At 36.5% G+C, this 13061-nt stretch overlaps 1 protein-coding gene across 1 annotated transcript in view; it reads left to right on the forward strand.

Moving 5' to 3' along the window:
- TBCK (TBC1 domain containing kinase) overlaps window positions 1–13061 on the forward strand; it is a 187524-nt gene that overhangs the window by 82049 nt on the left and 92414 nt on the right. Inside the window, exon 19 of the mRNA XM_004703452.2 lies at window positions 8312–8397. Coding sequence (XP_004703509.1) covers window positions 8312–8397 — 86 coding nt within the window. The remainder of the gene's footprint in view (window positions 1–8311; window positions 8398–13061) is intronic.

Consider the following 13061-nt stretch of genomic DNA (forward strand, 5'->3'; position numbering starts at 1 on the left):
AAGGGCTCTTGAGGGAGGGGGGAAAAAAGAGACCCTGATGCCAGGGGCTTAAGTGGAGAGCAAATGTTTTGAGAATGATGAGGGCAATGAATGTACAGATATGCTTTACACAATTGATGTATGTATGGATTGTGATAAGAGTTGTATGAGCCCCTAGAAAAACGATTAAAAAATGGGCAAAAGATTTGAATAGTTATATATCCAAAGAGGTTATGAAATAGCCCCCAAACACATGAAAATATTCTCAACATAAGTAGCCACCAAGGAGATGTGAATCAAAACTGCCATGAAAACCATTTCATACTCCCCAGGATAGCTAAGATTTTTCAAAAAGCGAAACAGCATATATTGACAAAGAGGAGAAGAAATTGGGACCCTTATCCATTGTTGGTGGAACTGTAGGAATATAAAATGGCACAGCCATTATGGGAAGTAGTGTGACATTACCTCAATAGGTTAGACATAGAATTTATCAACTGACCAACAATTTCACACACACACACACACACACACACACACACACATACATATTCAGGAGATCTTAAATAAACAATGCAGACATGTGTATGCCATTTTTCATCGCAGCACTCTCCATAAAAGTTAATTGGTAGAAACAAATTGTCTAACAACATCTTAATGGGGGGCCTGAAAAGTTTCAGGAAAATTTTACGTTTTTTCCCCCCCTTTTTATTGTTTTCAATAAAACAATAAATTTGTTTCATTAAATTGATTGTCGCCCTCTCAGTATAGCATCACTTATACGACTTCCTCTCTGTTTTCCCTGTTTCACTTCCACCATCTTTCCTAACTCTTCTGAACTTTGTCCTTGGGTAGATGCTGCCCGTTTGGTTTCAAATGACTGATTAAGGTGTGTATACCTCCCTTATGTTGTTGCTTGTCTTACAGACCTGTCTAATATTTGGCCGAAAGTTGGGTTGTGGAGGTGAATTCAGTTTCGGGCCTGAAGGGTAACAAAGGGTCATAGTCTCAGAGGTTCCACCAGTCTCTGTTCAACCAATAAGCATGTCGTGTTTATTTATTTGTTTGTTCTTTTTTTATGATTTTGAGTTTGAGTGCATATTTTCTTCCCACCCTATCAAAGGGCTTCGAATGAATCCCATTCAGGGCAATCTGTAATGGTAGCCAGGCATCAGGCACCATCAAGTTCTGGCATCAGGGTTCTGGAGATTGATGCTCATGTATGTGGTCCATCAATCCACTGGACTGAAAGATCATTACTAAAAACAAATTTTCTTAGTCTATGACTTCTTTTTCTATGCTTTTCATGGTCTCTTGAAACATGCGTTTCATTTTTAGGAAGTCCTAATCTTCTATTTTGTCTTCTGTTATTGTGTGTGTGTGTGTGTGTGTGTTCTGTTATGTGTGATAACATGTTTATGCCATGTATTGGAACTAAAAAGTTTGACCCTGTTTTTTCATTGATGATTTTATAGTTCTAGGGTTTACATTTTAAGTTTTTAATCCATTGTGACTTTGTTTTCTAATATGGAATGAGGTTTGGGGGCCTGCTTCATTCTTCTGCAAATGGAAGTCCACTTTTGCCAGCACCATTTGTCAAAAGAGACTCTTACCCATTTAAAGTATTTTGGCCCTTTGTCAAAAATTAGTTGTCTGTACGTGGATGGATTTATTGCTGGGTTCTCTAGCTGTTCCACTGTTCTATATCTTATCACTTTACCAGGACCAGGCTCTTTTGACTATGGTAGCTGGGTAGGTTTTAAGTTCAGAAGTTGAGAGACCTCCTATTTTATTCCTCTTCATATCGTAGTGCTTTGCTTATCCTGAGAGTCTCTTTCCTTTCCATATAAATTTGGTTATGAATTTTTGCATCTCTTTAAAAATGGTATTGGGAAACTCTTCTCTTGTGCTTACCACTAAAATGGCTCATTTTCATAGCCAAGGGTGTGGCAACTAAAACTGACCAATACTGTCTATTAGTTTTTCACACACCCTATTCATGTGGGCCCACCCAGACATTTGGTGGGAGTTAATCAGGCATGGCTAAAAGACCCATAGTAAGAAATTTCATATCACCACATTGCTTAATGAAAGGCTTGGCACGTCTAGAAATGTTTCATGAAGAATTACTTATTGATGAATCTGAAGTATAAGTGGAAATTTGCCTGGCGGAAAGGGAGAAAGACATATCTAGAACAGAGGACAATAAAAAGGATGACAGGTAGTTGGGTGGGCATTAAGAGGTACATGATAGGAGAAAAGAGCCATAGTCAAATCCACTGCACAAGGTAGGAAAGCTAGGGTGCGTGCTAAGGAAGAAGATGAGAGAGCCCTCTGACGGAAGGGAACTAACGTGTGATGCAAGTACAAGGATTTGCTTATTTTGAAATGACTGTTTTAGTCTTGGAATTAGAAATAGTCAGTTCCGAAATTATTTGGTTCCCCTTTTTGTTTCATAGTTGTTTTGCACTTTAAACTTCAAAATAGTGTTTGATTGGCATCACTATCAATATGCACATTTTTTTACCCTCCAAATTTTATAAAAATCTCAGGTCATATGAGACAGTTACATCTAAAAACTAATCATAGCATATTCATTTAAGATTTCATTCTGTCTATTGAAAATGTAGAAAATGTAATCTGTTTACCTTCATTGTATTAAAGCTGATAAATTTAATTACTTCCTTGCCTGCATGAATATTCATTAGCATTTTGACACTATCACATTCTCTAGAAGCACTTTTACTGATATGTATTATCAATACATGAGGATGTAAAAATAATAGTATATTGACTAAACAACTCAGAGCTAGCCCTTTAGATTCCCTAAGACTACTAATATTCATAATAAGAATACCATTTGGATTGAGAAAGATGGCAGGATTTGAGAAGCCTATGCTTATTAGACTTTCTGAGATATTGGAAGGCAGGCTTATAATTTACGGTACTGGCATGTTTTAGGCTATTTTTTTTTTTAAGAAATAAAATGTCTCTTTAATTCAGTGAGGAAAAAAATAACAATTTAGATATTAGAATAAACCAAAGTTTAACCTCCTTTCTTTTTACTTAAGAATGGAACAAGCCGGGAATCTGACCTACAAGGTGTAAACTATTCTTTGAAGCCATTCTATTGTGGTTTTTGTTTTGTGGTTGCTAAAATGGTCCCTCTGTTGTACTTTGTTGGAATTTTAGCACTTCATTAAACATTTGCTTGTACTCTTTTATAATGCAAAGGCATAGTCACACATGGACTTTTGGAAGATAAGGTTGCTACAAGCTAGAAATAAAAAGACAAAGAAAAATGCTAGATAAATCTGGAAAACAAAATTAGGTGAAATTTTGATCAATTAGCTTTTTGTGAGTTGTTCTAAATCCTTGGGGACAGGGGATAATACCTTGTCAACTGCGATGTCTGTAGCATTTCATGGAGTGCCACACGCTGACTATGGTGACTTTTAACTAAAACTGCTTTTGAATGTTAAAAGGAGCATTAACTGCATTGGAAAATCAACCTGCAAACTGAAGCTCTTTCAGACTACGTATGATACACGGTCACATTGCACATAGACCTTCAATAAATCTGAGGGGAGAGAGGAAGGAGCACTGACATGCAAAGCTTAAAGTCTTGTTGTTAAATATGAGGCTATAAAATCTCCCTTTCCCATCAAACAAAAACAAAGAGAGAACTAAGGAAAGATCATGTACAGTTTCACTGTTAGGGGATCATGTGTTTAGAAAAGCAAAGCATTGCATATTTCAATTTTAATTCAAGTTATTGGCATGCATAACTTTAATGATAAGATATTGGGATAAGGAATATATGAGCATATAGCCTTTCCATTTTTCTAAGTATCTAACATCATGTGATTCAGAGTAGTCCTGAAACAGAAAATGTTGGAATAAATTTGGTTTTAGATTTTTTGCAAAAGCAGAGTATGCAACTGCTTTTTTTTTTAACTCACAAGTATATCTCTAAAGATAGGCTTTCTCATTTCTTTCACTTTTAAACTCCTTCAGTCCATTTATTTGTAAAAGTTGGTTTTGCTTCCTGTTGCTTTTGTCAGTAAATCAAATTTCAAAGCTGACATACTTTGTTATGGGAAATAACCTAATTTGGGTTTATTTTCAGTTAAACATTTTTTGTTGTTCTTTGAGTGGTAGGAGACAGTGTCACCAAATAGTTTGAATTGGCCACATTCTTCTTTGACAGGAGATTTGTGACTCTGCATATTTATCTATACTTAACATCTGCAGAATGAACTAACAGAATGATGGAAAGGAACAAATAGTTACAGAATCGAGGATGCTATTTCGGACGTGTGAGCAGAGGAAACCATTTGTTTTAAATCTGTTGTCCATCATCCTTCATCTGCATCTTGCCCAAGATAAAAGAATGAAAGTTGACTGATCAAAAAGGAAAAGAAAAAACAATGTTACTCATATATTGGATATTCTGAAATTACCTCCCTTGACCTAGTTCATGAATTTGTTAATGTAAAACAAACAAAGGTTGTATTTGTACATTAAAATTCTACCAAACTCACTGTCATCAATTAGATGCTGACTCACAATGACCCTATAGGATAGGGTACCTACCACACATCACCTAGCATCAATAACTTTGCAAAGAAATTGAAAGCATAAGGCATCATTAGAATGAACAGTATTTATAAATAGTCATGGTTTTGCACTGTGGTGTAATATGCTTTACTTAAGGAACAATTTTCCTAAGTACCTTGACTTCTTCAAAGCACAGAACACCTTCATGTAGGCCCTGGGTTATGCTTTGGTTGCTAACACCAAATCAGCAGTTCAAAACCAGTAGCCACTGCACAGGAGAAAGATGAAGCTAAATATTTTCATAAAGAGTTAGTCTTAGAAATCCACAGACAATTCTATTCTGTCCCATATGGTTGCTCTGAGTTGGATAGCAAAGAGTTTGAAATTTTGGTTTATAGATGAGGCTATCTGCTTCTACAAATATTTTGTCTTGGAAATCCTAGGGGCGCCATGAGTCAGAATCGTCTTGATGGCAGTGGCAGTATGGAATGTTAGAAAACATCTCATTTTTGTTTGCTTTTAAGGCTGTAGACATGTAACTTCAACTATTATAGACCATATTTTGAGTGGGTTTTGGACCTCTCAAAATCCTTAAGATTCAGCAGGAACTTCCCTGGAATTCTTTATTTTATTCTGATGACCAGTGACCTGTTTTTCTATAGCTACTCTTAGAGTCTTTCGAGTTGATTTACAAATGAAAAGACATGCACATTGTAATTTTGTTCTCTTAATTTACTGTGTGAAACATAAAATCGAGGGGGGGAGATAATCTAAACAATGAAAAAGTACTGGTTTCATCAGCTCTATCATAATTCTCCTTAAATAGAAGACATCTTTTGTCAAGCCATCTCATTACTTAGCCTATTCTGAGCAGCAAATACTTATACCAACCTTTTAAATTGTATTTATATGTATAATATATATTGACCTACATGCTATAAAAGATTGCTCCAAAAAGTCTGTGGAAAAATATAATTAAAAAATGATGAAATTTTCTTCTGAAGTCCCTTTGTAAAAAAATAAATCCATATATGATATATGTATGTATGAGTGTGTGTGTGTATGTACACAAAGAGACTTCAAACGTTCCTGGAAAGAAGAAATTAAAAGATAATGTAATTTTCCACAAACTTTTTTAAGCCTCTTTTTACATGTGTGCATATACATAAAAAATACACATATAGAAAGAAATGACTTATGATTTTAATACATATAATATAAATCCAATCATCAGTGTTTGGTGAACACAAGAAAAATGTTTTCATGAGGGATGAAGTTTCTTCAGCACTCCTTAATTAGCCCTGCTCTCCCACATGGTAATTATCTGTTACCAGTCTAGCTCAAATAAGAATGATCTTTAGCAAACAGATGCTCAGCTGGGGAGATGTGCCTGAAGCACAAATTTCTGTTTAAAATAAAGTGTACTCCTTAGAAGTTAGTAACTATATGCTTTTATCACCATATTGTACAGTGCTTATTATGGTTGCTGATGTTACGTACCTCTGGTGTTGGGGTAAATTGAGAATATAAACATATCTTCTTAGGAAAGGAGGAAAAAAAAGTTAAAGAAAATTAAACCTGTACGGTCTCTGATGCTTTCAGATAAGTCCTATGTCTTTGCTTTGTTCTGTAATTTGGAGGTGATATTAAATATACCTTTTTGGGACTGAGAGGAAAAGAGTGTGGGACAATAGATAGAACAAATTCTATTGAAGTAGCAAAGCAAGATATGATGATATATTAATAGCATACCTTTCTGTAACCAACATTCATGGGTGGAGTTCATAGTGAAATTGAGTTGAGCAGAGTAAATTCATGGGTAAAGTTCATAGTGAAATATTTGTTAATGCTATTATCACTGTGATAAGTGATATGATGATATTTTGGCCTTGGGTATACCTCTGAAAAATATCTAGTGATGCTTATAGATAACTCATTATAAAATATATTTTGGTGATTAGAATCAAATCTTTAATTTAGGGAAATACAAAGTCACTTTGTCAGGGATTCAGTAATATTTCTTGCAAAATTAAGACATGAAAACATAAATAAGATACATATTTTTCATATAGGTCTTTTGTACTAAATAGTAGATATGAGCAGAAAATAGAGGAGCTGGTTTATATGAAGAAAAATGCAGCATCAGCATAGGAGGAAGGCTTATTAACAGCCTGTGATATGTTCCTGACCCAGCCTTGCTTGCTGACAGTGAGGAGGCCTTGAAACACTGGCCTATGAAGATCAGAGATTTCAGTCTTCAGTATGGATTACAACTCAATGTAAAGAAGACCCAAATCCTCACAACTAGTTCACTTGTCACATCATGATAAATGAAGAAAAAATTGAAGTTGTTGAGGATTTTGTCTTGCTTGAATTCAGTCAGTACTCATGGAAAGCAGACATCAAAGCACACATTGCATCCGGTAATCTGCTGCCCAAGATTTCTTTAAAGCATTGGACTAACCTTAATTTTAATTGCCTCGTATGCATGGGAAAGTTGGACATTGAATAAGAAAGATGGAAGAAGTATCACTGCATTTCATTTTTGGTACTGGAGAAGAATATTGGAAGTTCCATGGAATGGCAACAACAACCACATATCTGTCTTGTAAGAAGTATAACCAGAATGCTCCTTAGAGACAAGGATGGGAAGACTTTGTCTTAACATACTTTGGACATGTTACCAGGAAAAACCAGTCTCTGGAAAAGGACATTGTGGTAGTTACATAAATTCATGTCAATTTGAAGATATAAAAGTATAGGGTGGAGGCTAGCCTGTCAATCAGGTCACAGGCTGATTGTACCTCCTTGTGGGCATGACCTTTTCAAAAGGAAGGCCCTGGGAACTTCCCCCGTCTCTCTGCCTTCACCTTCTTGTTGAGTCATTCTGAGTCCTGTAGGAGTCCTGTGATGCTTCCACCACCATTGGATCTACAAGACTTTTCACCTAACAGCTTGTGATATTTCTGCATTTTGAATCATTGCTTGTGGCTTTGTGAGTCTAAAGAGGGATTTATGGACTAGTATCAGACTTAGGTACTAGAACTGGACTTATGTACTTGATCGGGACTAGACTGGCCTGCTTTCCTGATATATAACTACTCCTTGATACAATGCTCTCTCTTACATATATACAAGTGTCCCTAGTTGTGTTTTTCTACTCACCCTGGCCCAGCACAGACATCATGCTTGGCTGAGTGGAGGTGAAGTGAAAAAGAGGAAGGCCCTGGACAAGATGGATTGACACACTGGTTGTAACAATGGATTCAAGCATAGCAATAATTTTTAGGCTGTTGTAAGACCAAGACGTGTTTCATTCTGTTCTGCATAAGGGTATGAGTCAGAACTAACTTGAAGGATCTTAAAAACACATATATCAATTTTGATGCATGTTTATTCCCTTTGTTACCATATTACTCCTTATTTAAGTCTATCTTACCCATTTTGACATTCAATAAATGCAAAAATGTATTATCATTAAGAAAATATATTTATGGAATTTAATAGGAAAACATTGTTATAAACTTGTGCAATTTATGACTGAAGAAGAAAATGAAGAGCCCTAAAGGCAGAAGTCATATATAACCTTATGGTCTATTTGTTTAATAATTATCAATCAGTTAAGAAAGGAATAACAAAAATATTACCTATTGAAAATTTTTCTTTATAAAAAATAAACTCATCTTATGTAAATAGAACTATAATATGAGAATTCATCACCATATTTGAAGTAATTATAAAAATATTTTTGAAATTTTGTTTATCATTTCAGAGTATCTAACTGTGTTCTCTCAGATGATTGCATTCCATGATCCAGAGTTGAGTAATCATCTCAATGAGATTGGTTTTATTCCAGATGTAAGTACTTCTTGCTTTAATAAAACATGCAGTTTAAAAAAATAAATGCCAAGCACAAACACACACACATACCAAAATGGAACTATGAAAGAGTGTTTTAAACATTTTCATAAGAGGTTCATATCAGTACAAATGACTATTATAAATTATAGCTTTCTTTTGTTGAGTTTGCATGGTTTTTCATTTTCTCCCTTTAAGTCTAGGGGAAACGTCATTTTTGTTTGCATTGTTTTAGAAAAAATAGTGAATTCAGATGTGTGAGCAAGACAATATAGTGAGTGAATGTTCCCACTAAACAATAAATAAAAATAAATGTAGCCTGGGATCTTAGAACTTCTGATCTGAGCTGAGGCATTGGCACCTCAGGATGAGTTCAGAAGCAGGAGAGATAGGAATGAGGGTAGCACAGAAGCTGGGAGAAACCACCCACTGACATTTGCAACAGCACCCAAAGCAAGGAACTCAGAAAAGGAGCTATTCTGAGGAAATGATAGCCCAGTTTTGTGAGGCAGTGCAGATTGTATTTACATATTTACAGGCCCCACACTGGAGAGGGAAGGCAGAGAAACTCGGATGCTGTGACAGTTGGCTGTTGAATGTCCTTCAGATCTGCAATGGACAGGCCCTAAGACTGGGAGGAAATAAATCTGCAGTAGGCAAGTTGAATACTTGCGGTGGGTGGAGCACAAAGGGAAATGGCCAGCTCCTTATCAACAGCTGAACACCATGAGGGAACATGTGCAGGAGAGCCCAAAAATGAAAGACCCAGAGAACACCTCATCTCTGCCACGGGGTAATTGAGCCCCACTCGTACTTTACATCCATATCTGTGACCAGCTAATCACCGCTCCCTCCTGCTCTCGTGTATTGAATGCTAGAGATCAAGCTTCCAAAGCTCCTCAAACAGCACTGCAAACAAATCTAAGAGTGCCTTTTAGTAGTTCTTAGAGATATCCACGATTCCAAGCCCACTGCTGCTGGGTAGATTCTGACTCATTATGTTCAGCTGGAGTTTCTAAAAAAGCAAAACCAGTGGTGCTTTTATATCTAGATAACATCATAGATATATGAAATTTATATCAAGAAGGAAAAAGAGAAAAAAATAAACAAAACCAGAAAGCAGTTCTTTAGAGAAATCAACAAAATGGATACACTACTGGTTAGATTGATTTTTTTTTCTTCAAAAAATGGGAGTAAACTAATAACCAAATTAAGAAATAAAATTTTGACCTAAAACCAATCTGAAAGATAAGACAATCTGTAATAGATTACTAAGAGAAATAATACCCAGAAATTTTGAAAACCTGCATGCAATGGACAAATTCCTAGAGTCACTAACTGCCTAGAGTAAGATATGTGGGTAGACAATTTAAGCAGATCCATTATAAAAATGGGATTGAAGATCCATCACAAAAACTACCACCACAAGCAACAACGAAAAGAAAAGACCCAGAAGGCTACACAGAAGAGTTCCACCAAACAGTCAGTGAAGAGTTGACACCAAGCCTGTTCAATCTCTTCCAAAAGTAAACGATGAAGGAATACTACGCACTCTTTCGGTGAAGCCAACATCTCCCTGATATGGAAGCTGGCAAAGAGAACCCAAAACAAGTAAAATTACAGACCAATGTCCCTTGTAAGCATAGACATAAACATTTTCAACAAAACTCTAGTCAACATCCCAGAAAAAATAATTTACCATGATGAAGTAGGACTCATACCAGGACACAGAGTGGTTCAACTTTAGAAAATCCATTACTGTAACCCACCACGTACATAAAGGAGAAGAAGCAGGTGATTACTACAATTAATACAGAAAAGGCATTCAATAGATTCAACACCATTTCCTGATAAAAACCCTTAGCAACCTGTAAAGAGAAGAGAAGGGGCGTTTCTCAACATAACTAAGGGCTTTTATGCAAAACCGTGGAAGAGAGATGAGCTTTCCTGCTCCAGTCAAGATTTACTGTCTCGGAAGCCCAAAGAGGGTCGCTCTGTTCTGTTCTGTAGGGTAGCTATGAATGGAAATTGACCTGATGTCAGTGAATATCTAGTTTTGATGTAGAACCAACATCATCCTCAGGAGGAAAAAGAGTGAGAGCCTTCCATTTTAGAACAAGAATGAGAAAGGAATGCTCTTTGTCATTATCATCACTCTTATTTAACATTGTACTGGATGTCCGAGTCAGATCAATAAGATATCAAAGAGAAAAATGTTTAAATCAGAAAAAAGATAATTATCTCTATTTTCAAATGACATGATTCTAAAAATCCAAAAAATACCCACTACCATGTAATCAATTCTGATTCTATTTATATCAACTTTAGAATAGAATGGCAACCCTTGGTGGCTTAATGATTACAAGTTTGACTGTGATCCACAAGGTCAGTAATTCAAAACCACCAGCCGCTCCATGGAGTAAGATGAGGCTTTCTTGAAGAGGTACAGTTTCAGAAACAGTCAGAAACTGTCCTATAGGGTTGGGATCAACTCAATAGCAATGAGTTAATAGAATAGAATAGAACTTCCACATAGTGTTTCCAAAACTGTAAATGTTTATGGAAGCAAATTGTCACATTGTTCTCCCTTATAGTGGACCGAGGGTTCCAGCTGCCTGCCTTTCAGTTAATCTGGTTCTTTCGCCATTGCATCACCAATCAAAAGAATATTGGAGAAAAATGAACAAAGCAAGAGATTTTACACTCTCTGACACAAAAGCACACAATTCAGCTAGAATAATCAAAACAGCTTGGTAGTGGTTTAACAATAGGCGTTCCAGTGGAATTTAATTGAGAACTCAGAATTAAGTGTAAACATCTATGGATATTACTTTGAGGACTAAGGTGCACCTGGCACAACACATGATATTTTTGGTTGCTTCATATGCATGTGAAGGTTGAATACTGAATAAGGAAGACTGAAGAAGAATCCATGCATTTGGATTGTGATCCTAGCGAACAACATTGGAAGTACCATGGAGTGCCAAAAGGACAATCACATCTATCTTCAACAAAGTACCAGCAGACTGTTCCTTGGAGGCAAGGATGTGAGACTTCATCTTACATACTTTGGATACATTGTTAGGAGAGACAAGTCACTGGAGAATGTCATCATACTTGATAAAGAAGAGGGGTAGTGAAAAAGAGGAAGGCCCTCGTCAAGATGGATTGACACAGTAGATGCAACAATGGACTCAGGCATAGAAATAATTATGGGGGTGGCCCAGGACCAGTCATTGTTTCCTTCTGTTGTGCATAGGGGTCCCTATGCATCAAGACAGAGTTGATGGCTCTTACATACAATAACATCTGTGCATGCATACAGCCACTTGTCTGTTAGCTTGTTGTGCGAAAACTCACAGACTAAGAACAGACTATAATGAAAGAACAGAGTATCCACTTCTGATGAATTAGCCACCACAGACCTTACAAATACCAGGGGTATACATCGTCAGATCTGAAATCTCATGAATAACAGCAGAACACTGTCAGATATAGTGCTGGAAGTCAGGTTGGAAGGGGCTTAGTAGATGACTGAGGAAGTGTTGCCTTCTTAAATGGAGTCAACCATACCAATGAAGATGGAAAGAATGCATAGAATCACTGTACCAAAAAGAGCTAGTCAACATTCTACCATTCCAGAAGGTAGCATATGAGCAAGACCAATGGTACTGAAAGAAAAGGTTGAAGCTACACTGAAAGCATTACCCAAAAGCAAGGCTCCAGGAATTGATGAACACCAAGTAAAATGTTTCATCGAGTTGATGAAGCACTGAAAGCACTCACTTGTCTATGCCAGGAAATTTGGAAAACAGCTCTGTAGCCATCTACCTAGAATAGACAAAGAATCCAAAAAAAGAATTAAAAAAATTTTTAATGGAAAAAAGCTCTGCTGGACAGAGGTTTGATAGTATGCATTTTTGCCAGTAGGCGAGCGTCAAGCAGAACACTCAAATTAAAGAACATATCACTGATTTTACATGCTAGTAAAATTTTGCTAAAGATCGTCCAATGACAGTTGCAGCAGTACGTGGACAGAGAGCTGTTCAGGCTGGATTCCTAAGATAAAGTGGAACAAAGGATGTTATTGTTGAAGTCAGATGGATCTTGGCGGAAAGCACAGAATACCAGAAAGATGTCACTTGTAGTTTATTGACTATGCCAAGGCATTTGACTGTGTGGATTATAACAAATTATGAGTAACCTTGAGAAGAATGAGAATTCAAGAAGAATTCATTGTGCTCATACAGAAATTGTCCATGACCCAAGAAGCAGACCAAGGGAAAAATGCATGGTTTAAAATCAGGAAAGGTGTGCTACAGGGTTCTATCCTCTCACCATACGCTTCCCTTTATAAAGTTTGGAAAATCATCAGAGAAGCTTGGCCATTAGAAAAAAGGACTTTATCACTTACTGAACAAAAAGCACTATAGCGATTGGTATAGGTGTGTTACTGTCTCTTTTTCTAAAGTCCCATGAAGGTCACACCTATGGCCCCATTGTTACACATCCGCAGGAAATACATTGCAGGGAAACCCTGAGTTTTGGAAATTTGATTTTTTTAGTGGTCCATAAGCATGGCTTCCTTTTGATATGAAAGGAAAGGTATACTATTTTCTTTCAATTCTGTAAGTAAATTTTATCTTTTCTACAGACAAAGAATC

The sequence above is a fragment of the Echinops telfairi genome, unplaced genomic scaffold (assembly GCF_000313985.2).
Source record: "Echinops telfairi isolate 266 unplaced genomic scaffold, ASM31398v2 ScPeMD7_7468;HRSCAF=8506_0, whole genome shotgun sequence".
Taxonomy (NCBI): Eukaryota; Metazoa; Chordata; class Mammalia; order Afrosoricida; family Tenrecidae; genus Echinops; species Echinops telfairi.